The sequence below is a fragment of the Nipponia nippon genome, unplaced genomic scaffold, assembly GCF_047370975.1.
Source record: "Nipponia nippon isolate SJK-2023a ecotype South Korea unplaced genomic scaffold, ASM4737097v1 scaffold_3, whole genome shotgun sequence".
Lineage (NCBI taxonomy): Eukaryota > Metazoa > Chordata > Aves > Pelecaniformes > Threskiornithidae > Nipponia > Nipponia nippon.
The window spans coordinates 2,131,466-2,156,091 of NW_028262347.1; the positions used below are offsets into that span (position 1 = coordinate 2,131,466).

The 24,626-nt window shown below is 52.4% G+C and overlaps 1 protein-coding gene across 8 annotated transcripts; it reads left to right on the forward strand.

The window, feature by feature from the left end:
- Nucleotides 1–791: 791 nt before the first annotated feature.
- On the forward strand, nucleotides 792–24,621 carry ANKRD16 (ankyrin repeat domain 16). Of its 8 annotated transcripts, XR_015706830.1 has the most exons (11): nucleotides 2,041–2,188; nucleotides 3,921–4,268; nucleotides 7,378–7,598; nucleotides 11,461–11,503; nucleotides 12,580–12,688; nucleotides 14,351–14,512; nucleotides 17,622–17,700; nucleotides 20,304–20,569; nucleotides 20,866–21,524; nucleotides 22,934–23,036; nucleotides 23,541–23,714. XR_015706830.1 is itself a non-coding variant. In XM_087767424.1 (9 exons), the coding sequence occupies exons 2-9, from the start codon at nucleotides 3,931–3,933 to the stop codon at nucleotides 20,869–20,871; spliced, it is 1,224 nt and encodes a 407-aa protein (XP_087623550.1). In that variant the 5' UTR covers nucleotides 792–929; nucleotides 3,921–3,930; the 3' UTR covers nucleotides 20,872–22,885. The 8 variants fall into 8 exon arrangements, 5 of the variants coding, with proteins under 5 accessions (XP_087623550.1, XP_087623549.1, XP_009460873.2 ...); XR_015706831.1 differs by lacking the exons at nucleotides 22,934–23,036; nucleotides 23,541–23,714 and adding an exon at nucleotides 22,377–22,885; XM_087767424.1 differs by lacking the exons at nucleotides 2,041–2,188; nucleotides 22,934–23,036; nucleotides 23,541–23,714 and adding an exon at nucleotides 792–929 and having other exon boundaries at nucleotides 20,866–22,885.
- The last annotated feature ends 5 nt before the right edge of the window (nucleotides 24,622–24,626 follow it).

Here is a 24,626-nt window from a genome sequence, read left to right on the forward strand (position 1 = left end):
GTATTTTACTTTAATATTACACTGTGCTGTGGAAGATAAACTCCTCTAACATGTTTAGGGCAGCGGCAAAAGTAATTGACTGATCTCTACAGCAAGATCCAAGGGTTTGTTTGTTCCATTACGCTGCTTCCTCCCTTTCATCCACGTCAGCTCAACAGAGCAGCCTTAAAAGCACCTGCTGAGCTCCCTGGGGAGACTGTTTTCTAACATCCCATGTTCCTCAAAACACAGCCAACGAGGCAAGCAGAAGAAAAAAATCAATGCAAGACAGCTCCGTGGCACTTAGGACGCGGTTTACTGGTGGACTTGGCAGTGTTAGGTTTACGGTTGGACTCAATGATCTTAAGGGTCTTTTCCAACCTAAATGATTCTATGATTCTACTTAAAAATGGTATTTCTCACTTGAAAAGTTATTCAGATTAAACAGCAGGAATCACTGAAGTGCCCTGATTCTCTTAACCACGCGGTCCTGGCAGACCTGTCAGAGCCGAGGTACCGGCTCTGTGCCCATTCCTGGAGCTGTCGGACAAGAAAAGTCTCGCACAAGACTGGATGTAAGATTGGGGGCAAAACCTCTGCTCCCCCACCCCAGAACAGCAAAACCCCCAAAGTGCCAGGACCACGGCAGAGGGTTCAAGTCCAGAAACCCAACAGAAGAAGATGACGCGCTCAGGCTTCACCTGCATTCATCTTTCCTCCCTTTTCCCCAGATTTTCCATTGGCGCCAGCAGCAGACACAAAAGCGCTGAGGAAAGGTTGTGTTGCACGTCACTGTTTACAGCTTCGATCACGTCAGGAACGTGAGGAGGAGCGGAGCTCGTCAGCCAGGAGAAGACACTCCAGCTGTGAAGCCAAAGGATCAGCCATGAGCAGCAGCCGCAGAGGATGGGGGAAGATCCGTGGGGATGAGAAATACTTGGGAGGAGAAGGTCAGAGCTGCCCCTGTCCCCTCCCCGATGCTTTGTTTCCAAACCCTTTCCCCACACGGATGCACCGGCCTCCTGCCCCCCAGCATGGTGCCCACCTGGGGAGACCCCTGGTAGCCCAGGGCCCCACCGGGGCTGCCCCACACTGGCCCAGAAGAGCCCCCCCATTGCCAAGCCGTGCTCCTGGCCTGCTGCCTCCGTATCCAAGGGCTCTCCTCCTCTGTGCCCTCCATTGGCGAAGCCCCCCCCATTGCCAAGGGTCCTCCCCCTATTGCCAAGGGCCCCCCCATTGCCAAGCCCCCCCCCGTTGCCAAGGGTCCCCCATTGCCAAGGCCCCCCCCATTGCCAAGGGCCCTCCCAAGGGTCTCCCCCAATACCAAGGCCCCCCCCATTGCTAAGCGCCCTCCCATCACCAAGGGTCTCCCCGCAATACCAAGGGCTCACCCCAATACCAAGGGTGCCTTCCCATTACCAAGGGTGTCCCCCCAATTACCAAGCCGCCCCCATTACCAATGCCCTCCTCCATTACTAGGGCCCCCCCATTGCCAAGGGTCTCCCCCCCATTGCTAAGGCCCCCTCCCCATTGCCAAGGCTCCGCCGTTACCAAGGGTCCCCCCCCAATACCAAGGGCCCCCCCATTGCCAAGGGTCCTCCCCCCATTTCCAAGGCCCCCCTTCCACTGCCAGGGCCCCCCCATTACCAAGTCCCCGCACAAGGGTCCCTCCCCATTGCCAATGCCCCCCCCCATTGCCAAGCCCTCCCCCCTGCCAAGGGTCTCCACCAATACCAAGTGCCCCCCCCAAGGGCCCCCCCCCCATTACCAAGCGTCCCCCCATTACCAAAGCCCCCCCGATGCAGAGGGGGTCCCTTCTTTAACCCCTTCCCAGCCAAGGGTCCCCCCTGCTCGGCCCCCCCGTTGCTATGGGCCGCCCCCGTTGCTAAGGGGAAGGCTCCCGTCCCCCCTCCGGGTGCTCACTCCGCTCCGGACGCGCTCGGCCCCGCCTCCACGCTCCCCGCGCCATTCCCTCGGCCCCGCCCCGCCCCGCCCCGCTGACCAATCAGAGAACGCGCGGAGACCGGGCGCTGCCCAATGGCGCAGCTCTTCCGGGTTCGGACGCGTCCGCGGGCGGGCGGGTCAACGCCGTTGGGGCCGAGAGCAACCTTCCCGGAGTTTGTTTATCGTCACCCCTTGTACCCCGGGAGTGGCATCACGCCGCCGCGTGTTGCCACGCGTGACGTCACACAACCCCAGCAGAGCGCGGGTGGGTTCTAAGCGCCGGCGAACCTGCACGACGTGGGCTGAGGGGAGGGAAATGTGGCGGGTGCCCAGCCTGAGGAAAAGGCGGGTTCCTGGTATTCCTGAGGGAAAAGGGGATTTCTGCTTTTCCTGAGGGAGAAGGAAATTGTTGTTTTTTCTTGAGGGAGAGGCTGGTTTCTGGTTTTCCTGAGGCAAATGGAAATTTCTGGTTTTCCTGAAGGAGAGGTCATTTTCTGAATTTCCTAAGGGAAGAGGGAATTTCTGGTTTTCCTGAAGGAGAGGCTGGTTTTCCTGAGGGAAAAAGGCAATTTCAGGTTTTCCAGAGGAAAAAGACAATTTCAGGTTTTCCTGAGGGAAAGGGAAATTTCTGGATTTCCTGAGAGGAAAAGGAAACTTTTGGTTTTCCTAAGGGAAAAGGGAATTTCTGGTTTTCCTGAGGGAGAGCCCTGTTCCTGGTTTTCCAGATGGAAAAGGGAAATGCTGTTTTTTGTAAGGGAGAGGCCAGTTTCTGGTTTTCCTGAGGGGAAAGGGAATTTCTGGTTTACCTAAAGGAAAGGCTGGTTTCTGACAGTTCCCGAGGGGAAAAGGTAATTAGTGGTTTTCTGGAGGAAGAGGCCGGTTCCTGGTTTTCCTGAGTGAAAAGGAATTGTCTGTTTTTCCCGAGGGAAAAGGGAATCTCTGTTTTTCCTGAGGAGGAGGCAGGTTTCTGGTTTTCCTAAGGGAAAAGAACTTCCTTTTCCTTCAGAAATTTCAGGTTTTCCAGAGGGAGAGGCCAATTTGTTTTTTTTCCCCACGGGAAAAGGAAATTTCTGTTTTTCTTAAGGGACATGCTGGTTTCTATTTTTCCTAAGGGAAAAGGAAATTTCTAGTTTTCCTGAGGGGAAAGAGATTTCATCTTTTTTTTTTTTTTTTCCTGAGGGAGAAGCCAGTTTCTGGTATTCCTGAGGAGAAAAGGAAAATTCTGGTTTTACTGAAGGAGAAGTAATTTTCTGGATTTCCTGAGGGAAAAGGAAATTTTTGGTGTTCCTGAGTGAGAGGCCGGTTTCTAATTTTCCTAACTGAAAAAGAAATTTCAGGTTTTCCGGAGGGGAAAGAGAGTTTCTGTTTTTCCGGAGGTAGAAGCTGGTTCCTGGTTTTTTTTGAGGGAAAAAGAAATTTCTGGTTTTCCTAAGGGATAAGGGAGTTTCTATTTTTCCTAAAGGATAGGCCAGTTTTTGGATTTCCTGAGGGAGAAGGAAATTTCTGGGTTTCCTGAGGGAGAGGCTGGTTTCTGGGTTTCCTGAGGGAAAAGGAAATTTCTGGTTTTCCTGAGGGGAAAGGGAATTTCTGGTTTTCTTGAGAGAGAGGTCAGATCCTCGTTTTCCTAAGGGAAAGGAAATTTCTTGTTTTCTGGAGGGAGAGACCCGTTCCTAGTTTGCCCAAGAGAAAAGGAAATTTCTGCTTTTACTGAGGGAGAGGCAGGTTCCTGGTTTTCCTGAGGGGAGAAGAAATTTTTTGTTTTCCTGAAGGGGAGGCCAGTTTCTGGTTTTCTGGAGGGAGAAAGAAATTTCTGGTTATCCTGAGGGAGAGGCTGGTTTGTGGCTTTGCTGAGGGAAATTTTCTGTTTTTCTGGAGGGAGCGGCCAGGTTCTGTTTTTCCTGAGGGAAAAGGTAATTTCTGTTTATCCCGACCAAGGGAGCAGCCATTGTATTCACGCTGTTTGAAACCGTAATCCTGATTTTTGCCTCTTCTTCCAGGTCCCTAGCCATGGCGGAAGGGGAGAGGCCGAGGCCGCTCCTCCGGCTGGTGCAGGAGGGACGGCTGGACCTTCTCCGCGACGAGCTGCGGCCGGACGAGGCGCTGGGCCCAGCGGTGCGGAGCCAGCGTTACGGGCGCTCAGGGGACACGCTGCTGCACCACGCCGCCCGCTACGGGCACCAGGACGTCCTCGCCTACCTGGTAGAGAAGCTGGGGATGGATGTTGAGGTGTTCAATAGCGACTACAAAAGACCCCTCCACGAAGCCGCCTCCATGGGCCATGAGGAGTGTGTCTCCTACCTCCTGGAGAGAGGCGCGAGTGTAGACTGCTTGAAAAAGGCAGACTGGTAGGTCACTGGCTTGCTTTGCCGCTGATCAGAACGATATCTGAAAGAGGTTTGGATGCGGAAAGTGGGAATGTGACTGCAGGAGCTGTCATGTAGAATCATGGAATCACAGAATGGTTTGGAAAGGACCTTTCAAGGCCATCCAGTCCAACCCCCCTGCCATGGGCAGGGACATCTTCACCTACATCAGGTTGCTCAAGCCCCGTCCAACCTGGCCTTGAATGTTTCCAGGGTTGGGCTGTCTACCACCTCTCTGGGCAACCTGTGCCAGTGTTTCACCACCCTCAGCGTAAAAAATTTCTTCCTTACATCTAGTCTGAATCTCCCCTCTTTTAGTTTAAAACCATTACCTATCACAACAGGCTGTGCCTGTGCCTACTTAAACCCCCTTTAAGTACTGAAGGCCGCAATAAGGTCTCCCCACAGCCTTCTCTTCTCCAGGCTGAACACCCCCAGCTCTCTCAGCCTGTCCTCACAGCAGAGCTGTTCCAGCCCTCTGAGCATTTTTGTGGCCTCCGCTGGCCCTGCTCCCACAGGGCCATGTCCTTCCCGTGCTGAGGACCCCCGAGCTGGACGCAGGGCTCCAGGGGGGTCTCCCCAGAGCGGAGCAGAGGGGCAGAATCCCCTCCCTCGCCCTGCTGGCCACGCTGCGGGTGATGTAGCCAGGATATGCTTGGCTTGCTGGGCTAAATTCCAGCCCTATCACTGATTCCTCCCCTGTTTATCATAGAAGTTGTAAATTACTGCTTCCTTAGCAGATCCAATTTAAAAGCTTTCATCCGCAGCGATTTGTTCTTCCCCATTCCCCTGTCTGATGGGAATCGGTGATGCTGATTCACATTTTGTGTCCCAGTCCTCAGAAACTGAAATAAGAAGATAAAAACTAAGTTTTACTCCTGTTTTCCCCCAGCAAACAGAGCTTCTCAGGTCAGATTTGCTACTGATATAATAACAACAGCCTCAGCAACCCAAGAAACAACTGGTTTCCTCAGGGCTTTTGTTTGCCTGCCACGTGGGTAACACGTAAGCAAATGGTGAGGGAATGAGAATTGGGAATAAAAAATAAAGCTTAATCCACAGACAAGCAGCAGGCCTGATTAATGTCAGATTCTCCTCTTGGGGAGGGAGATTTCTGTGTACCACTTTGCAAAAGAAAGCAAAGATTCTCCCCAGCCCACAAATAAAAGCCCGGGGAGGTTGTTTTGAAACTGAACTAACACAAATACAAAGGCAGCATCCCAGTCCTCGTAATTTGAGGCTGTGCCACTGTCACGCTGACATCAGGGGGAGCAGAGGGAGGCAGAGATCTCGTGAGCTGGGTGCAGACGCGTGTGCGAGCCTGGTTTTCTTTGATAGGCCTGCAGTATCCTTCCATCCACGGATTAAAACCGGGGAGCTACGTGCTTGTTAGCGCATGTCCCAGCCTTCGGACAGAGTCTCATTTGCATTGAAAATATATGCTGCTCCGAGGCACAGTATAGAAACGGAGCTGCAGGAAACCAGGAGCTCCAGGCTCGGCTCTGCCCCATCGTCCCCAGCAGATGCGTGTCTAATCTCTTCTTAAAAATCTCCAGCGATGGAGATTTTATCTCCCTTCTCAGCACTCTCTTCTTGTCCTTATCTGTCCTCACAACTGGAGCATTTGTCCTAATGTCTAAGCCAAATCTCTCTCCCTGCAGTTTAGGCCCAGGAGTCCTTATTCCTTGTGCAGTGGGAAGTTTTTGTGCCGCAGCTTTTCCTGAATGAGGAATGGAGGGTTTGGGTTTTTTTGTCTCGCAGCTGACGTATGTGGGTTGGTGAAGAGGAGATAAGCCCTCTCCGTGCTGGAGAAGCGTTCATCTTTTCCGGAAAAGCTCAGAGGTTTCTGTCCGATCCGTGCGCGCACCCAGCGTTCGATGGTTGGGTGAAGTTTATAAACAGATAAAATGGAGAATGCAGCTCCCACTCGCAGCAGTTAAACTGTTATTGTTATATAATGTGGTAATTGAGGAAAATAGGGGTTGGTGCTAGTGAGGTCGGTGAAATTAGTCACTTAAGTAAAGCCAAACACGGGAGGTGTCTGTGGGTTCACCACCTCGACTTACCCACGCTTTGCCTTGCGAGTACACCCTCGGCTAACGCTCGCCTCGATGGCTCTGGGCTCGCTCCTCCAAAGGAGGCTGCAGATCCAGGAACCACACTGGTCCTCAGCGGGAAAGGATGGGCAAGGAGATAACGGGTCACCAGGGAGGAGAAACTCAGTGGTGAACCTGCCCTGCTGCCAAGCAGGAGCTGGGGTGGTTGTTAATCCGCAGCGTGTGGGTTATAGGTGCGAAAACGTGGTCATCGCTGGGTATGGGGTTGAACGCAGAGCGAGATGGGCTGTTTGTCGTGTTTATTTGTCAGATGTTCCCACTGGCTTTCCAGGAGCACACACGCAATCCGTGCAAGGCACAGCTCGGAAATTGTGGGATGGAGAAGATGCTGTTCCCCTGGGGAGCTTGTAAAAAATGTTTTTAAATATCAAAGGTTGCTCCCAGACATGTGAAACAGGACAAAACTGTGAAAAGCTTCGCTCTCAGGCCAGCTGCTCTACATCAGAAATGTTCCAGAGTCTCATTTGCTGGTACACTCATGCCCTACTGCCAGGAGATGCGGAGTTGTCTGTGGTTTGCTGCCTGCAGCCACAGCTGCCTGTCTGGGGGTCTGACTGGGGTAAGAAACGGTGAGGTTAACAGCTCTGTCTCAACAGTCCCCAAAAGTCCAGACCCCTGTTAACCCACATGAAAAAACAGTGCTGTAAAACCTCATGGATCCATAGGCAGCGCGTGGTGAGCCTCAGTCAAAGCATCTGAATACAGGTGAGACGATAAATTTCGCCTCGGGCTTCGAGAAGGTCTTTGCCTTTAGCCAGCAAAGTTTCCTACTACCTCAGAGTGGTTTTAGCACATCAGTTTTCCTTCTGACTGGCTTACCACAGCCAGCACTGAGCTACTATGTTTTATTAGACAGGGTAGTTGGTGCTACAGACAATTTTAAATCATGCTTCAAGCTCCAATTTTAGAACAAAAGCCATCAGGTTCGTACGGCGCTGTCTCTGGCTATTATATTTGCCTCGTCTTTCTTTCAGGACTCCCCTAATGATGGCTTGCACCAGGCAAAACCTGGAGGTGATCAAAGCTCTCGTGGAGCATGGAGCCAACCCGCTGCTGAAGAACAAGGACGGCTGGAATTGCTTCCATATCGCGAGCCGGGAGGGCCATCCCCAGGTCCTCCAGTACCTGCTGGACGTGTCCCCGAGCAGCTGGGACACAGAGAGCACGATAATGAGAACGCCTCTGCACACAGCAGGTAAAAGAGGGTCCCGTTTCCACCAGGTGCATTGGAAGAGAAGAGCAGGCTGTGGTGGCAGCAGAGAACAGAAAGGGGCTTTGTTTCAGTTCACGTTTAGTTTGGAGAAGCAAAGTGTGACCTTTATTTTGATGCAAAAACACAGGGAAATGGTTAAATATTAAGTTACTGAAATTAAATGAAAATGAATTAAAAGAAAGGCTAGTGGTGGGCATTAGTGGGAGCTCACCTCTCTGTGCTCTGCTGCATCTTTGCAGGGTTTCACCTCGGGACAGACACTCATTTTAGTTGCTTTCAGATAAATAAACAGCAAGAATTAGGCTTAATATTTCTTAATGATGTGCCAAAGGCTGAGTTTGTGAGGTTGGAGGGTCCTGAGTTCCCATTTCACCGGATTTTGCCTGTACTCAAAGCGTGTTTTTGTGGTGCGTGACAGTTATGTTCTCTTGGGAGTGGTGGATCTGCGCCAGGAGCGCTGGTGATCACCCACTGACTTTGGCCTCCTTGGACCAGGGTGTTCGTCTCCATCTCTGCCTCCCTGTGACAGAGGTGTCCAAGCTCCCACGGCTCAGAACACGCTGCAGTAACGCTTTTCCTTGCTGGCGTATAGAGCTGCGAATTGCACTTGGAAAATCTGCAAGGCTCCAAGCATATCCTGGCATTTTAAAAATCCTAAAACTAAAACAGGTGCTGAGAGGCACCTTTTTGGATCTGCCTTTTCATGGACATTTTTACCAGTTTGGTTTATAGTCTCGTCGTCAGTTTTTGTAAGAGACGTATGTCTCGAAATGATCCGTTTTTGTCCAAACGCTTGGTGGTTTAGGTCATTGTGGCAAATCTGTAGAACCGTAGGGTCTCTAGGCACAACCTCCAGAAGAAGCACCACAGGTTTTGTTATTCTCACGTTGCTTTTAAGAAGGTAGCGTTGAGTGGTGAGAAATGCAGGGTGCCTTTCCGCAAAGGAACAGGATAGTCTCTGCTGGGAATTCGTGTCCAATTCCCCCACCCTGCCCTTTTCATTGGTTTAAAAGGACATATAAAGGGTGTGAACTGGTTGGAGGAACCACAGACATCATCTGTAGGCACGGTGGGGAGCAGAAGGACACAGTTAGCTGAACGATGACCCAGAGGCAGTTTGGATTTGGTTTCTGGCTTTCTGACTCTTATCCTTAAGATGGGGGAGTGATTCATTTTAATTTATGAACGATGCACAAGGTGTGCCTCACTTAAGTCCTCTGAGCCTTAAGGAGTTGAATGGCCCCAAAATATGTTAATGCAGAATTAAGTTTGTCCTGCCGTGCCTCATTACCCCTTACAGAATATCAGGTCTGGTTACCCACAGACCTGTGCAGATAAAGCATGGGTCTTCCCGGAGCTTAAATCCCCTTAACTCTGCCCTCCAGAGATGCAGTGGAGGATGAAGGGAGCGAGTGAGTGACGGGAGAGGTGTGGGATACCAAGTCAGGGTGATGTTGTGGGGCTGGAGGGTGGTGGCTGACCTGAACCTGAACCGTGCCGCATCCCTGAGCGGGGATTAGGCTGTGCGTCCCAGGGCTCGGCAGCACCCCCGCAGAAGAGATGAGCATGGGGAGCCACCACTCAAAGCTGCAGCTACCTAAACGCATTTCCCAAAAAATTTAATAGGGATCGACTCTCCAGAAAGACCCGAGGTATCGTGAGGAGACCCCTGCTGTGCTGTAATTAATCTGTTGGGTATCTCGCTCCTTGGCTGTCGTTCCCGTTACTTCTCCGTCCCTCAGTAGCCGCCTGTCTGCCACACTGTGCTCATCTGCAGTGACAGTCCCAGCCCAGGGGCATTGGCTGCGCCTTAGTCCTTGTGCTTGACCTGGGAATGAAAAATAGCTGATGAGTTGTTTGATGTTTCAGGCTGGGCGGCGAGGAGCGGGTTGCCTGAATGAGAAATGGCTAATCCTCGTTTATTTGCGTGTTCTCCCGTCCCTGCTCAATCCCAGGTCTTGTGTTTCCGTGTCTGGGCTCGCAGCCCCCTCTCAGCACTCTCTCTGCAGAGCGGTGGCCGTTGGGTTGGGATCTGGGGGTTGAGGATGTGGGGACAGGGTCAGGAGCAGGGTGAGGACTGTCCTGAGGAAAAAGGGTGCTTTTGACCTTGAGCTTAAAGTCTCCTCGCTGCCTTGTAGCGCTTGGGATATGGGGGTACAGACAGCGACGGTGGGATCCAGTGCCTGCTTCTCACTGCTTCACTGAGGTGTCTCCACCTCTGTGTTGCCTCCTATGTTTGACTTTCACTGTGGCAAAGCCATCAACCCATGATTTGGGTTGATTTCTGGGCATTTTACCGATCCAGGTTAGACCCTGGACCACACGTTGGCGGAGCAGCAGCCGGTGCAGGAGTGACTGGGCAGGGAAGGGCTGGAGCTGCTTAAACCACCTTCGCCCCCTGCATAATTTTAACCCAGGGTGATGCTGGGGGCTGCTGCTCAGTGGGTGCTGGTGCCAGCAGCATCCCCATGCACATCACCGTGTAACCCAGTTACACAGACACCGCTCCTGAGGCGGGGGCATGGGCAAGGGGCCGGAGACGATGCTGGAGCTGCCGGGGGAAATCGTTTTCAAGACGAACCGCCGTCTCAATGAGTTTACGTCCCAAGGGTGTGGATATGAGCACGTTAACCCGTGACCAGTCCAGCTGGCTTCCTGGCACAGTTATCCCTGGATAGATGATGGGTAATTTTCTCCCCCCCTCCGTGCAGGGTTTTTTTGGGTTGATTCCTCAAGCTTTGCTGCTTCATATATCCGTAGCCTGAGGCAAGAGAGCGGAGGAGATGTAATTAGAGGAAGTGGAATGCAAGAGTGGATCTGAGCACTGCAGCTTTCTTGTGTCTCTGTTGCTGTTAAAGGGTGTAATCGTGTTGCTTGGGGTGTTTTTTTCTTCACATAGCTTGTATTTTTTTTTTTTAAAGCCTCCATTTCAAAAATCCTTTTCACAATGTGGCTCTGCCTGTATTTACATCAGCTCAGGTGAAGGGGTGATAAATGGGCAGGGAGCAGGAGCAAACTGGGCAAGATCTGGGAGGATGGGAACCCCTCCTTGGGCTTTCAGAGAGCATCTATTGTACAGCTGTGTCTGAAGGTTATTGCTGGTAACACAGATTTGCCAGGGGCCCTTCTTCCATCTCACGGAGTAAATAGCCTGATGTAGCAGCTCCAGGCTTGGTTTGATTTTTTTTTTCTTTAATGTATTTCATTTGTTTTGCAAAACGACCTGCAGAAAAAAAAAGCCAGATCAAGGCTGTCCTTACATTGCTGTAATACGATGTGTTTTTTTTAAAAAAAAAAAGAGAATATTTCAGTGCATGATGTTCAAATCCTCCCCCACTGTTGTTGTTTTTCCTCTGAGATGCTGTCTGGGTGAGGATGCTTCATTAGGATGATGAGATGGGAGCGATGGGTAGTCTGGGTGGCTGAGGAGGGGTGGAAATGCCATCCAGCTATTCACCAGCTCTCTGCTTTGTGTTCATTTTGCTTCTCACGGATTTCACTTCAGGGATTAACAAATACTTGCAAGAAAAGATCTTTGTGTCAGCTTAATTGCCTGTATGGTCTCATGCATGCACTCTGCAGGTAGAGGCAAACGGTGCCTATATGCATGCCTTTTTCTTGTTTTATCTGGTGTTTTCCGATAGGATCAGGGGAAGGGAAGGCTCCAGATCTGGAGACAATGTTTTAATTAACAAAAAAAAAAATCAAAAGCTTTGAATTTAAAGCCTCTTGGAACCCCTTCCCTCATCATGAGTAAGCCAAAAGGGTCAGAAACCTGCTTATGTTTCACGGACGGTGGCATGAAAACATAAATTAACCCTGCGCTTCTCTCTCGTTCTCACAGCAATGCATGGCTGTTTTGACGTTGTGGAGCTGCTTCTGGAGCGGTAAGCAAGCTTCCTCCCGGCACTGCCTCTGCCTCCCCGCTCTCCCCCGCCTCCCATCCACCGCCAGGCTCGCTCCAGCCGCCCGGACACAAAGGACGTTTATGCCATTCGGGAAGCCGGGTTGCACAGCTGCCCTGCATGCGATCCCGAGGCCGTCTCCATTTCCTCTGGGTTTTTTGCAGCCAGTTAGGGGCCTTTGAGACAAGGACGCTCTCCGGATGGGCTCCGATAGGCTCTGACTTCGCTATGACATAAACCCCGGTTATATAACTCGGCTCCTTTTCTGTGCTGATTCATTCCCGTTGCCTCCGATGTCTCCGAGGCCATACGATAACAACAAAACAGTTTGCTGGCAGCTCGGTTCTGGGTGCAGCTCTTCCAGGCTGGACTCAGCCTCCAGGCTTTATTTTCAGGAGAGAGACTGCAGTGAAGCGGCTTTAAATCAGCCCGTGCCCAGTCATCCTGACCCTGTTACCTTCCTAACCAGCGCTGCCTGCTGCTGCCAGAGCTGGAGCAGCTTTCCCCGGGCGTCGCAGCTGCTGCTAGCCACAGCTCCCGTTAGCCGACTCGTCCCAGCCTTGTTAATTCCTGTCTGCGCTTGGCCCAGCATAAACAGCCCTGTGATTTGGGCCAGGCTTTCAATTCTAATTCAGTCTTCTCTCATTTCAATGGAGCTTTAACCTGACGAGACCTATGGGCTTTGATTTTCTGTGTGGTGGTGTTACATGAAGATAGGGTTTTCCTCTCTGCCAGTGCACGCCTTACCCCTTCTAGAGATCCTCTGTTCAGGGGGCAAGGGAAATATAAATGATCTGTAGAGCCCTGGCTTTCCTGCAGCACGAGCAAGCTGCACTGGCTGAGTACCAGATCTCTGGCCCAAAAAACCCCAGCAGACCGTACCCCGAGCCATAAAGCACCGAGATAGGTTTATGCATGGTCTACGGGCAGGCTTTATATCTGCCATTTCCCATCCCATCTGCTGATAGTCTCCTGCCCCACCAGTGCAAAGCAACTGGTGCAGTAAGGGTTTGTAGAGCCGCCAACAACTCTGTCCTGGCTTTTGTCTTCTCTCCCAGATGCCAGTACAAACCTGACAGCAGAGACAAATGTGGAGTCACTCCCTTTATGGATGCTATCCAGAACGGGCACGTCAACATTGCCTGCCTGCTCCTGGAAAAACACCAGGTAGGTGCCAAAAGCCTCCCCTCCCTCCTCCAGGACCTGACCTAAAACTGCCAGAACAGGCAATCCATGCGTTCGTTCACCATAACCATATTGTAAAGAAGCAAATTCCCAAATTGTAAAGAAGTGAATTGCGAAAAAAGGCAAATTCCTCCTGGAGATGAGCAAGATCTTGCAGAGTAAGGCCACCAGGACTCAGCTCATGGTGAAGATCTCATCCAGGGACAGGGATATGTCCCTATAGCTGGTGAAGGGGGATGGAGACACAAGGCGGTGGCAGGAGAGGACAGGACTTGCCCAGCACTGCAGGGGCAGCTGTGGCAAAGCCCAGACCAGCGCTCGGGAGTGCCAGGGCTTGGCGTGGAGGCTCTCGTGGCAGTGCCGTGGATAACACGGAGGCGCCTGGCTGTGCCGGCAGCAGCTCGTCTCTGGCCTCCCTCTCCTGTGGCAGCTGCTGCTCCTGTGTTGTCTCCCAGTAATCTCCGATTTCCTCCAACATCAAGGCGTAACAGGGATGTCATTAGAGCCAATTGTGCGTAGCAGGAACCAGGCCGCTGCGTTATTTATTGACTGCTGAACTGATGCGAGATGGTTGGAGCCCACCTAATGGCTGATTCTCACGGAGGTGGGGTTGTGCCTCCCTTCTCACCTACTTTGCCCTCACTTTGCCTCTCCCCTGCCCCAGCTCTGGTGTTCGTCGGACACCGTGCTGAACTGGTGCAGCTCACTGGCCTGGCAGAAAGCTAGCATGGGAGAACCAGTGAATCTGTTTGTGCCACACTGGCAGGTTGAATTGGCCAGCTGAGCCCCCAGCACGGCACGGATTGGGCCAGGGAAGCTGGTACCACACTTTTCAAGATCCCAGGCTTTGGACTCACTCAGCTGGAACATGCGGCCTCACCCGGCAGAGATGGTTTGATGCCCAGGTTGTGTTCGAGTGCGCAGATACTTGTTGACTTGAGGAGACATTCATGTGCTTGTCTTTGCTCATCTGGCCCTTACAGGATAAAATATTTGTGAAGTTTGCTTACGTTTTTAGCCTCACATTTCAAGCAATAAAGATGGAATAGTTGATTTAATTTCCTCGTTGTGGTGCCCTGGCTTACTGCCATGAAGCAGCACTGGAAACGCTAATGGCAATGTTGCTACTTTCTAGGTTTTATAAAGCCATGAGTCAGGCCCACTAGACTTCAAGAGGCTGGATTATATCCTTTTAAGATGAGCGCACTGTGTATTACTTCCGTTACCCTTCTTGATTTTACGTCTTTGCGGTTCTCACAGAAGAGATCTCATGAGGTCATCCACTCATCTCCCTCCCTCTACCTCTGTCCAAGTTCTTCTCCACCAGCACAGAGGCTGGACATGGGTTGTTTCTTGCTGCTCTAAAGAGTTGAAACTCGTCGTATGTGTTCCAACTGAAGAGAGAAGGGGCTTGGTTCTTCTTTTCTGGCACTGGTTTTGCTTATCACTTAACAAGCTCAGCAGAGAGCTGGCTCTGGTTTGCAGATCATGGTGCTACCAACTGCGCCGGTCCTGCTGGTGACATCCCACATGTTCATTGTCGTCACCGTGGCCGGCAGACACGATTCTGCTTGGGCTGGGGATCGCCCTTGAAGGTTTGGCCAGGCTGTTCATTGCTTTCTGTTTCCCTCCTCCCCATTCCAGGCTTGCCCTACAGCCGTGGACGCGCTGGGCGCTCAGCCTCTGCACCGGGCAGCCGTCACGGCCCAGGATGAAGCCATCCGGTTCCTCGTCTCTGAGCTGGGCATCGATGTCAACAAGAGAGCGACGGCCCTCCAACTCACAGCATTGCACTACGCAGCCAAGGTTTGTTCCTGTTCCCAGGCTTCCTCTACAAAGTCTTTGCCAGTTTGGTGTGCTACAGGCAGGCATCTAAAACAAGCTGGTTTAGATGTTCGCCACTGATGGAGGATTTACATTCCTAGCTCATCCTCTGCCACTGTCTGTCTGCTCCTGACCAGTCCCATACCCTGTTTAATGGTTTTTAGACCCTCGTTAAGCATGTCCAGCTCTCTGCAGAGTGGTGCTGGGTATCCGAGTTGCTCTGTTCACCACTTTTCTGCCCACGCCGCTGACTGCGCTGGCCGTGCAGGGCTTGATCCACACCTCTGGTGAGCATTACTCTTCCAGTCTGCTGCCTTTGGACCAAAGTGTAATACCTGAAGGGAGTCCATCCTGCTAGTTATTGGGAGCTGTAGGTACCAACAGTTCATAAGCTGTGACAGTTCTTGACCAGCGTCTTCTCACTGACTTGGCAGAGGAGACGTGGATGAAACACTGCTCGGATTTCTTTCTCTGTCTTTCTTCAGCCCTGGCAGTTTGGGTCATAGTGGGTCAGTGGCCAGTCTCCATGTCAGCAGCTTGCTGGACAGAAGATGGCTGATGCGCTGTGAAACAGCAGCTCTTTGGCCCAGTAGGTTGGATTCTGGCCTGCCCATGGTCAGACGTGAGAAAGGAGAGGTGGAAAAGCGGAGGGAGCTCCCGGTGCTTATCTGTGTCCTTCGCACAGGAGCTGTTTTGAATTCCAGGCAGTGAGAGTCGTTTGAGCTTTCTCCTCCTCCCATCTCACGCCTGTGTGGGAAGCGGGGCCTGGTGGGCTGCGGGTCCTGCGACGCTCCCTGGGAGCGCAGAGCAGATCCCAAAAGCCTCACCGCTGACCAGGATCCCTCCTGGGACCCTGCTGCCTCCCTTCTGCTTGGTGCTGTCTCACCACAGTGTGCAGCGTGCCGGCAGCTGGCAGCAAGGGAAGGTCCCTGCTCAGATCCCTGCGTGTTAAACCTCATGAGCTTTAACATGCAGCACTCAAAGCCTGGTCTAGACTTGTAGTGGGAACGAAGCAGCATCCCAGTGCCCCACTCCTACAAAAGCATCAATGACACTTACTGGGAGCGCTGGCAACAGTATTCTCCTCCAGCAGGACCCAGCCGTGGCATTTGCTGGCTCCCACAAAGGAGGCCTTTCTCCCAGCTTCCCGTCCTCATGCTCTGAGAAACCATGTTGAAAGCCCTTTTGGTTGCCAAGGGTACGTTTAACAGCAAGGCTATTGGGGAATATAATGTGCCTTGGAGAAGATCCCAGCTCTGTCTTGGTGAGTGGCTGATTGGGGAGCGATTTGATGGGTTTCTCTTCCTTCCCGAGGCTCAGTGTCACTTTATATTTACAGCATCATTTGTTTGGCTGCTGGTTTTTTTTTTTTTTCTTCTTTTCTTATTACTTTGCATTTATAAATACATGAAAATCAAATTACGCTTTCAACTCAATTTGCTGCCAAGGCTGTGGCAGCTAAAGCAGTTCCTGGCTTGCTGTCTTTGCCACTGAGAGGGGGTGTGCATGCAGCAGGGAAATGGGAGCCTTGAGCAGGGGGGAAGATGCTACTGAGTCGTACGATAATGGGGGAAAAGAGTGGGTGGTGGGGATAAAAATAAGGGCCTTCCATTCTCATGCCGCACGACAAAGGCTAATTCATTGCATTGAAGAAGTAATTACAAAATCAGGCGTGTTATTGAGGGAGAGAGGATTTATTTATGGAGAAGCTTGTGGAGAGAGGAGGGGTGCGGGGGCTGTATTGCATTTTCCTCTGCAGCGTTTAAAATTGCCTACCGGCACAGGAAAGATAGAGGACACTGTGGGTCGCGACGGCGTGTAAGCGTGGTGTTCTGCGTCTTCTCACGGGGCGTTACAAATACTGGAGTAATCCTTTAGGAAACGCCGGTGCCTGAGGGTACTGCAGGCAGATGCGCAACAATTCACATCGGCAACAGGTTCTGCTCTCTGAGCTGAAATACACCTCAGTAAGAGCAACTCTAGATCCCCGTGGTACTTGAAGTGAATTTACAGTGTGGGAAAACGCACGGCTTTTTGCTGACATTTAGTCCTTTTGACAAACAGCCAGCTGCCAATTACGAAAGGTAAGTCAGGGATCCTACAGCCGTGGCCAGCTGAAGTTAAAAGCAATTTAATCGAGTTACTTGATTGGAGGCGAGAACTGGAGAGGAAAAGATCGTTTGACAAATTAGTGTGCTAATTTGCTATTAAGAAACATCTTTAGGTTGTGTCACCCAGTTGTAAGTCAGAGGTCGTTCGTGCGTTAACTCCTCTGCAGCCACCGGCGAAAGCAAAGCCGCGCTGGGAGACAGTCCTCCAAATTCCTCACCCCTCAAGGTCCCGGCTGTGCAAGGTGGATCTTTTTACCATGATCAGGAAGATCATATGGGATCTACAGTTGTCTAAAAGCAGATCCACCTGCCTGGATCTGGACTGGGTTGTGTGTCTGTCATGCCTGCCCTGCTGAGGCACTGCTCTCAGTCTTTGGCTGTATTACCACCACCAGAGACACCTCTGCGCCGTAGCGTGATTTGAAGCACTACGGGTCTTAACTGAACACTTCTGATTTTAAAACATCGTGTTAAATGTTTGCAGAGGGAATTATGCTCCTGGGATGCCTCTTACTCCTTTTTTCAGCCTCTGGGTCGAAATTGCTGCCAGGGGCACGCGAGGCATGCAGTCACGCTGACCGAGGGCCAAGCTCTGACTCCTCTCGTGAGCTGCCAGCAGGAGGACTGGAGAAGGTGCCTGGTGGCATCTCTGTGACCAATTCCTGTAGGGTAACGGCAGCGTATCTGCTGTGCCTGGGCAATCCCTGGCTAATGGACTCGATCTGCACTGCCACAGGCAGCCGACCCTGATTTCCAGCCGCTGTAAGGTCCTGTGGAGCAGCTCCTGGTAGCCCCGGGTTTGTCCATGACAGCGTGGATCCGTGTCTGTGCCCTTCCAGGTGCCGTATGCAGTCAGGGACAGATCGCTTGCAGCCTCCTTTCTTTTCAGGCCTGTGTTATTTCTGCTAAATGCAAAGGTCAGAAATTGTGTAGAGCTGGTTCTGAATAAATAATTCACGTGCCTGTGCTCACCACTGCAGGAAGGACACGTGCACACCATCCAGACGCTGCTGTCCCTCGGTGCTGATGTCCACGCGAAGGATGGGAAGAGCCGTTCCGGTAAGGCTGCCGAGCTATTTGTTCAACCTCTGTATGACAGTGAGAGTGCGCTTTAGTAACAGGAGCCCAGCCTCCAAAGCAGCCCGTGCTGCGGAGCGTGCAAGGGGATGCCAGATGCACGTATGCAAGCGTGGGGGTTTTTTTGCCGCATTCATTCACTGGCTCTCTTCCTGCTGGACTTTCTGATGTCTAATGGCGTGGTTGAGCCTGCGCTGGGGCCTGTCCCCTGGGGGCAGAATAGAGATGCTAATGTTTCTCTTTACCCAGCTACTTACTTTGCATGAAACTTTCGGGAGCTCGGTATCTTTGATACTGCTGCCTTGCCATCAAATTTGGTTGAAATTAGCCAATTTGAAACAGTTAGGGTGGGCAAAAAAAATACAACGGTTGCACAAGCTCTTAAGCCTCAGTTCCTTAGCAAACTGCCTAGGAATGACTTATGAGCAAATAACAGAGAGCTTGAACGTAAATATAGTTGCTATAGTAATGCCAGTGAGTTGGCATTCCCAGCATGAGAGTATGAGGCATCTCTTGCATCAGCATCTCTCTCTTAAAAAAAGGGTATATATAAATGGTTTCAGCCATTGCCAAAATTGGCAACTTACCCAGTCATCGGGTTTGCTTAATAACACGCTTCAGCAGTGAGCCTGAACAGTCTTGTATCTCTCGATCTCTCCCTCCACCCCCTCAGTGAGTAAATTCGAGCTCTGCTGAACTCGTTCAGCCCTGGGACGTTTATGGTGGCTCCTCGTGCCCGTCAGCTGCCCCGTTCCCCGGCACCTTTGCTGTGTTAGTGTCACTGCGTCCTGGGGAGCTTCTCACCCAGACTCTGCTCCTGCAAAGTGTCCTGCATGAATTGTCCGTGGGGATCGGGATGCCTCACGGTCAATATCAGCCTGCAGCAGGAGCTAATGACCCTCAGCGTAAAAGATACACATTCCTGTGCAGGGTTAGAATCATTGAATTGTTTAGGTTGGAAAAGACCTTTAAGATCATCAAGTCCAACCGTTAACCCAGCACTGCCAAGGCCACCACTAAACCATGTCCCTCAGCACCACATCTCCCTGGCTTTTCAGTACCTCCAGGGATGGGGACTCAACCACTGCCCTGGGCAGCCTGTGCCAATGCCTGACCACTCTCTCCATGAAGAAATTTTTCCTGATATCCAACCTAACCCTGCCCTGGCGCAGCTTGAGGCTGTTCCCTCTCGTCCCATCGCTTGTTCCTGGGGAGAAGAGACCGACCCCCCCCCAGCTCCAGCCTCCTTTCAGGCAGTTGCAGAGAGCGATGAGGGCTCCCCTCAGCCTCCTCTTCTCCAGGCTGAGCCCCCCCAGCTCCCCCAGCCGCTCCTCCCCAGCCTTGGGCTCCAGCCCCTGCCCCAGCCTCGCTGCCCTGCTCTGGCCACGCTCCAGCCCCTCCATGGCCGCCTTGGGCTGAGGGGCCCAGCGCTGAGCACAGCATTCGAGGGGCGGCCTCACCAGTGCCCAGCACAGGGGCACCATCACCTCCCTGGTCCTGTTGGCCACACCATTCCTAATACAAGCCAGGATGCTGTTGGCCCTCTTGGCCACCTGGGCACACTGCTGGCTCATGTTCAGGCGGCTGTCAACCAGCACCCCCAGGCCCTTTCCCGCCGGGCAGCTCCCAGCCACTCCTCCCCATGTCTGTAGCGGTGCCTGGGGTTGTTGCGACCCAAGTGCAGGACCCGGCCCTGAGCCTTGTTGAACCTCACACAGTTGGCCCTGGCCCATCGCTCCAGCCTGGCCAGGGCCCTCTGCAGGGCCTTCTGCCCTCCAGCAGAGCGACACTCCTGCCCAACTTGGTTGTCTGTGACAAGCCAGGAAAAGAAGGCTGTCTCACCCTGCTGCACAAGCCAAGTGTAACAGGACTGCCTAACTGTGTTGGAGCCATGCTGGATCAACGTGCTGGCTGTCGGAGGGGTCTGCGGGGTGAGCTGGGGCTTGGGCTGGGGTATTTCAGCCTCCGCCTGTGGGATGCTCTTTGCTGCATGCAGTGCATGGAAACCTTTCTGATTTACTCCCTGATCCCGGAGCGAGCTGGCAGGGAGCCCCGGCCCAGAAAGGTCACATCCAGAGTAGTTTCAAGCCCCTCTCTTCCACGTCACTAGTAAATCCACCCCAAACACAGAGCAATAAGAAGACCGGAGGACTTCTCTGCTCTGCCCGCTCTGTCGCGCAGCCTCCCCCTCCTGCCGTGGGTACCCCCTGGCCGTGACTCAGTCAAAATGAACCAAGTTGGCTTAAATACTCCCGATACGTTTGCAAACCTGGTTAGCTTTGGCTCAGCCAGGTTAGTACCGCTCGATGGATTGGGACTAGTAACCTCTGAGGGAAAGATGGGAGTAATAGCTGGGGTAAGCCGGGCTGATTGTTCTTCTACCAGCATGGCTGGGTGCGGAAGAGGACGCGTCCCCTGCTCGGGCAGGTTTAGGCATCCCATCACTGCTGTAGATACGCCCTGCTGCACCACCACGCAGCTGCTTGGCTGGGTGTTGCAACTGGGAAAAGGCATTTTTCACGCTTGATGCATTCCCTCTGCTGACTTGGTTTCCTTCCCTGGGAATCTGATGTTTGCATCTGAAGCGGGCCAAGGCCGGAATCACCAGGCGATCTCAGCTCCTGCCTTGACATCTCGTCTCCCCCACAGCCCTGCATGCAGCGTGTGCTGGGCAGCAGGCGGCTGCCGCACGGATCCTGCTCTGTGCCGGGCTGCAGGATGCCCCGGATGGCACGGGCACGCTGGCACAGCAGCTTGCGAGGAAGCCAGACGTCATCCAGGTTTTCCAGGAAACGAACGTCAGCACGTGAGACGAAATGGGAAAGAGAGAAGCCTGTTTCATTTCAGCGTGGTACGTGAGTTATCGCTAAACAACTATTCAGATTTAAGCAAACACCTGCTGAAAATGATGGAATTTTTGCCCAAGGATTGAGCAGAGAAACCAAGCTTGACGCTTGGGGAAATATGTTTAGGAGAAAACATATTTTAAATAGGATTATCTCAAAGAGATAATAGGCATGAAAAGCATGTTTTAAACAGGATTATCTCAAAAAGATAATGGACATAATGGGTCTGGGCTGTCACGTTCCTGTACTGATCCTGTCCTTGTAAATTCATGGCTGCTCCTCTTTCACTTCCAAATTTCAGGGCTGAACTTCACCTCTTCTTGTGCAGCCCCCAGCGCGTCCAAACAGCTGAGGCCGCAGCTCCCTGAAGTAAAACCGTTCAAGGAAGGTGCCTCATGGGCCACTGCTCGATGACCTCTGGCGACCTGCATGGCTTGAACCCCCTGGAGCCTGCCTCGCTCTTGCTGGGACGTTTCCATACCGTGGACATCCTGAAGGAGAAGGCCTGGATCATGGATTTTATAGCCCTTAATGAACCTGCTCTCTACTAATCTCTTAAGTTGCTTTGAGCGGCCACTTCTTTCGATAGCCCCTGAGAGAGGCCGAGCGCGGTGCAGTGTGAGCGAGCCCTTGGTGACTCTTCCTTCATCAGGTTTGAGCTGCAGAGGACAAGCACGGGGAGTCTTCAAGCTGCATCGACCTCTTACATCCTTTTTGTGGCCCAAGCCTGATCCCAAAGCCTACTGAAATCCATACAAAGACCTGAACCTTGCAGTGACATCAAGGGTCTTTAGATCAGCCTGAAAAAGAGGTATTTGTTATTCCAGCCAGCCTTGCGTGGCATTTCTCACCACCAATGAACTTTAAAAAAAAAAAAAAAATCCTGCTCTTTGAAGCCTACAGGGAAATAGCTTAATTTTTAATGTAGCCAGTAAGTCTCAGCCTGGAATACGCATAAAGGTAAGAGCTACTGTAGCTGTTTGGTTTATTTGTATCCATCTGGAATTATAAATTTGGGTTTGCATAGAAACATGGCACGCCCCTGTCTATATGTAACGTCAAGAGGTAAAAAAGAACGGGATTCTGCGGTTTTGGCGATAGCAGATGCTAAAAATCCAACAGCGAGCTAGGTTTGGCTCTGCCCAAGCCGTGGTGCTCACGTCATGGTTCGATGCGTGACCAACGTGCTCCCGGGTGGGTTTAAGACGATGCTGAGCTCCGTTTGAGTGAGAAATTCCCACCTGGCGGTCCCTGGAGCAGAATTTGCCGTGATAATCTTTTGGGGAGCTACGAGAGGGGACTGATAGCTTGCAGGAGGAGGAGGAGAAGCAGGGCTTGGTAGCATCTTAAGATTCTTTCAAACATGCCTGCAAAGACCTGCTTTTTGCCAGTCTTTCCCTGTCTTGTTTCTCCATCTGTGAAGGAGATTTTTCTCCACCAGGGAGGAAAAACAAATTCATGCTGGAAGGCGCTAACGGTGCATGGTGATGGGAGCTGTGTCAGCCCCTGGGCAGGCGAGGAAGTGGCTTTATTCCTTTAAAGATCCTGAATGCTTCTATAAATCCGGCCCTGGCCTCCACACGCAATACCGCAGCCTGGTAAATGCAAGGGGCCGCTTCGTTCCCATTTTTCATGATTCTAGCAAGCCGTGAAATAGCTGTTTCCTCCTAATATCCCTGCTAACGAGCTCAGATTGCTTGTGAGTCTAAGCTTTTATGAGAAGGCAAGTGAGAAGGTTTTCAAATGTCTCTAGCTTTCCTGGCCGTGGCAAACACTTTGAAAACACAAAAGGGAATTTGCATTATTTTGAAGGTGCTTTACCATTTCTGAAGGCTTCTGGACGGTAGCAGAGGGCCTGTCCGCCTGGGAGCGAGGCGTAATGGCACATCTCCAGCGCTGTCTTTTATTTACCCTCCTTTTAAATCTGCCCCTCGGGCAATAAAAAAGATGCACAGAAACAAACCGGCTGTTGTCATCACAGATGATCGGGTAGAAAAGGAACGTGGATTCAGCTTTATGCCTGCAAAATTAGCCCGGGGAAGAGCCCCTGTTGTCTTTCTTGCTGTTTTTTGCTGTCGCTTGCTTGCTGCAAGGTGGGAGCAAGGAGTCAGGACACCTTTGTGTCCACGGAAGCATGCTGCAAAATGCTGAGAAGCGCTCGGCAGCGCCAGACTGCGTGCGTGCGAACCCCCGTCGCGTTCCCGGCAGACGTCTCACGTGGAGAGACGGTGCGGGCGCCTGGTCCCCGGGGAGGAAGCCTGGGAGCTGGGCTCCGTGCCACGCGGCGCTGAAGGCAGCTTGGAGCGGAGCCCGGCAGCCAGCGCACGGTTTTCGGCGCTGTCCTGTTACGCCACCTCTTCCACCCTCAGCACCGGCGCTTGCTGGGGACCCTGCAAACGCTCCTGGTCCTGCAGCTGCGGAGGAGAAGACCCAAGCCTTCGTCTTGTAGGATGTGGCTGAGATACAGTCGGGGTGAGTAGAAGCGTCTGGATAGGTAGGAAATCAAGCTTCAAGCTGCGCCAGGGCAGGGTTAGGTTGGATATTAGGAAAAACTTCTTCCCCAAAGGGCTGTCAGGCCCTGGCCCAGGCTGCCCAGGGCAGGGGCTGAGTCCCCATCCCTGGGGGTATTGAAAAGCCGGGGAGATGTGGTGCTGAGGGACATGGTTTAGTGGTGGCCTTGGCAGTGCTGGGTTAAGGGTTGGACCTGATGACCTTAAGGGTCTTTTCCAACCTAAACTATTCTATGGTTCTATGAAATTATGTTGCAACGCTGTCAGAGACCTTACTGAAAGGGAAGGCATTTTGGTTTTAAATTAAAATTGATTTTGCTCTGGTGGCCGCACCATCGCACCCCCCCCCAAACTCACAAGCACCAAGACGCTCGTGCCGGGTGGTCTAGCCAGCTTTCCTTGCGATGACAGAGGACAAGGGACTGCAGCTATTGCATCCTTGTCACAGCTCACAGGCTTTTCTTAGGTTTTGGACGTTCCCTTTTGTACCTGTCGGTGATTTTCGCTCCATCCTTCCTTCTCTGTGAGTTACGAGGATTCATTTTCTGGCTATTGTCTCTCAACCCAACGAGCCAAGGGCTTGAGGACCTGCCGACCATGGTGCATCACCACCACCTCTTCTTCCATCTCTTCTCCTGCCTTCTGCTGCTTCCACAGCCAAGATCTTCCTGCTCATCCTCCACCCAGGCCAGTTTCAACATTCCTACCGCAGGTACCGCCACGTAGACGTCACTCGAGTCCTCCAAGCCAACCTGCAGCGGCCAACGAGGCCGTCCGTCCCATCCCAAGCTGCTTGTGTGTCGCTGACGTGTCCGACGGGGGTTCGTGGTGGTGGCTAACGCAGACCGATGGTTGTCTGATGCTCACGGATGTCAGCGAGGAGGTAGAAAACCTGTACCTGCTGCTTGGGCACCAGAAACAAGCGTCCCCCAAGGGCCCAACGCTGCCACCCGCTCGCGGGTGTTTCTGTACCTGGCGCAGAAGACTTGTCCCGGTTCCCGGACAAGATAACGTCACCGCCTCGCTGCCTGTGTCACTTACTCCTTGCGTGCTCTCCCGCTGAGCGCTGTGCACCACCCAGCCTCCACCAACACTCTGTAAACAACGATTTTATTTTTTCTTCCCTGGGTGCTTTCTTACCTCCAAATATTAAAACCATTTAACCGCAGCCGCTCTGCTCCCCATCCCAGCCACCACAGCGGGGTTTCGGCTGCGTGCTGAAGCTTTGCCCCGTTCTTCGTCGACCCCGGCGCGCTGTAGGTGCGGGGACGCGGCCCTACCATCAAATTAAGATGTCTTAAGCCTTGCAGGTGTCTAATCCACGCCGCAGCCCGGCGCCGAGGCGCTTAAGCAGCTTTGCCGCGGCGTGCGTGCTCCTTCCCCGGCTCGCTCCTTTTCCGCGGGATGCAGATCCACGGGGCGGTAAAACCAGCGCGCAGCTGGGGAATTCCTGCCTTGCTCGAAGGAAGTGGTGGGCACCGGGTAGCGGCGAGGATGAAAAAAAAGGCTCTCAAGTGCCAAAAAAAAACCAAAACCCAAAAGCCCAAATCTT

What these genes read in the sequence shown, in the direction of transcription:
- ANKRD16 (XM_087767424.1), top strand. Translation starts at nt 3,931, where the DNA reads ATGGCGGAAGGGGAGAGGCCGAGGCCGCTCCTCCGGCTGGTGCAGGAG. An exon ending in GTGGAGCTGCTTCTGGAGCG is followed by an intron (nt 11,504 to 12,579) that starts GTAAGCAAGCTT and finishes CTTCTCTCCCAG; the next exon opens with ATGCCAGTACAAACCTGACA. An exon ending in GGATGGGAAGAGCCGTTCCG is followed by an intron (nt 17,701 to 20,303) that starts GTAAGGCTGCCG and finishes TTGCATCTGAAG; the next exon opens with CGGGCCAAGGCCGGAATCAC.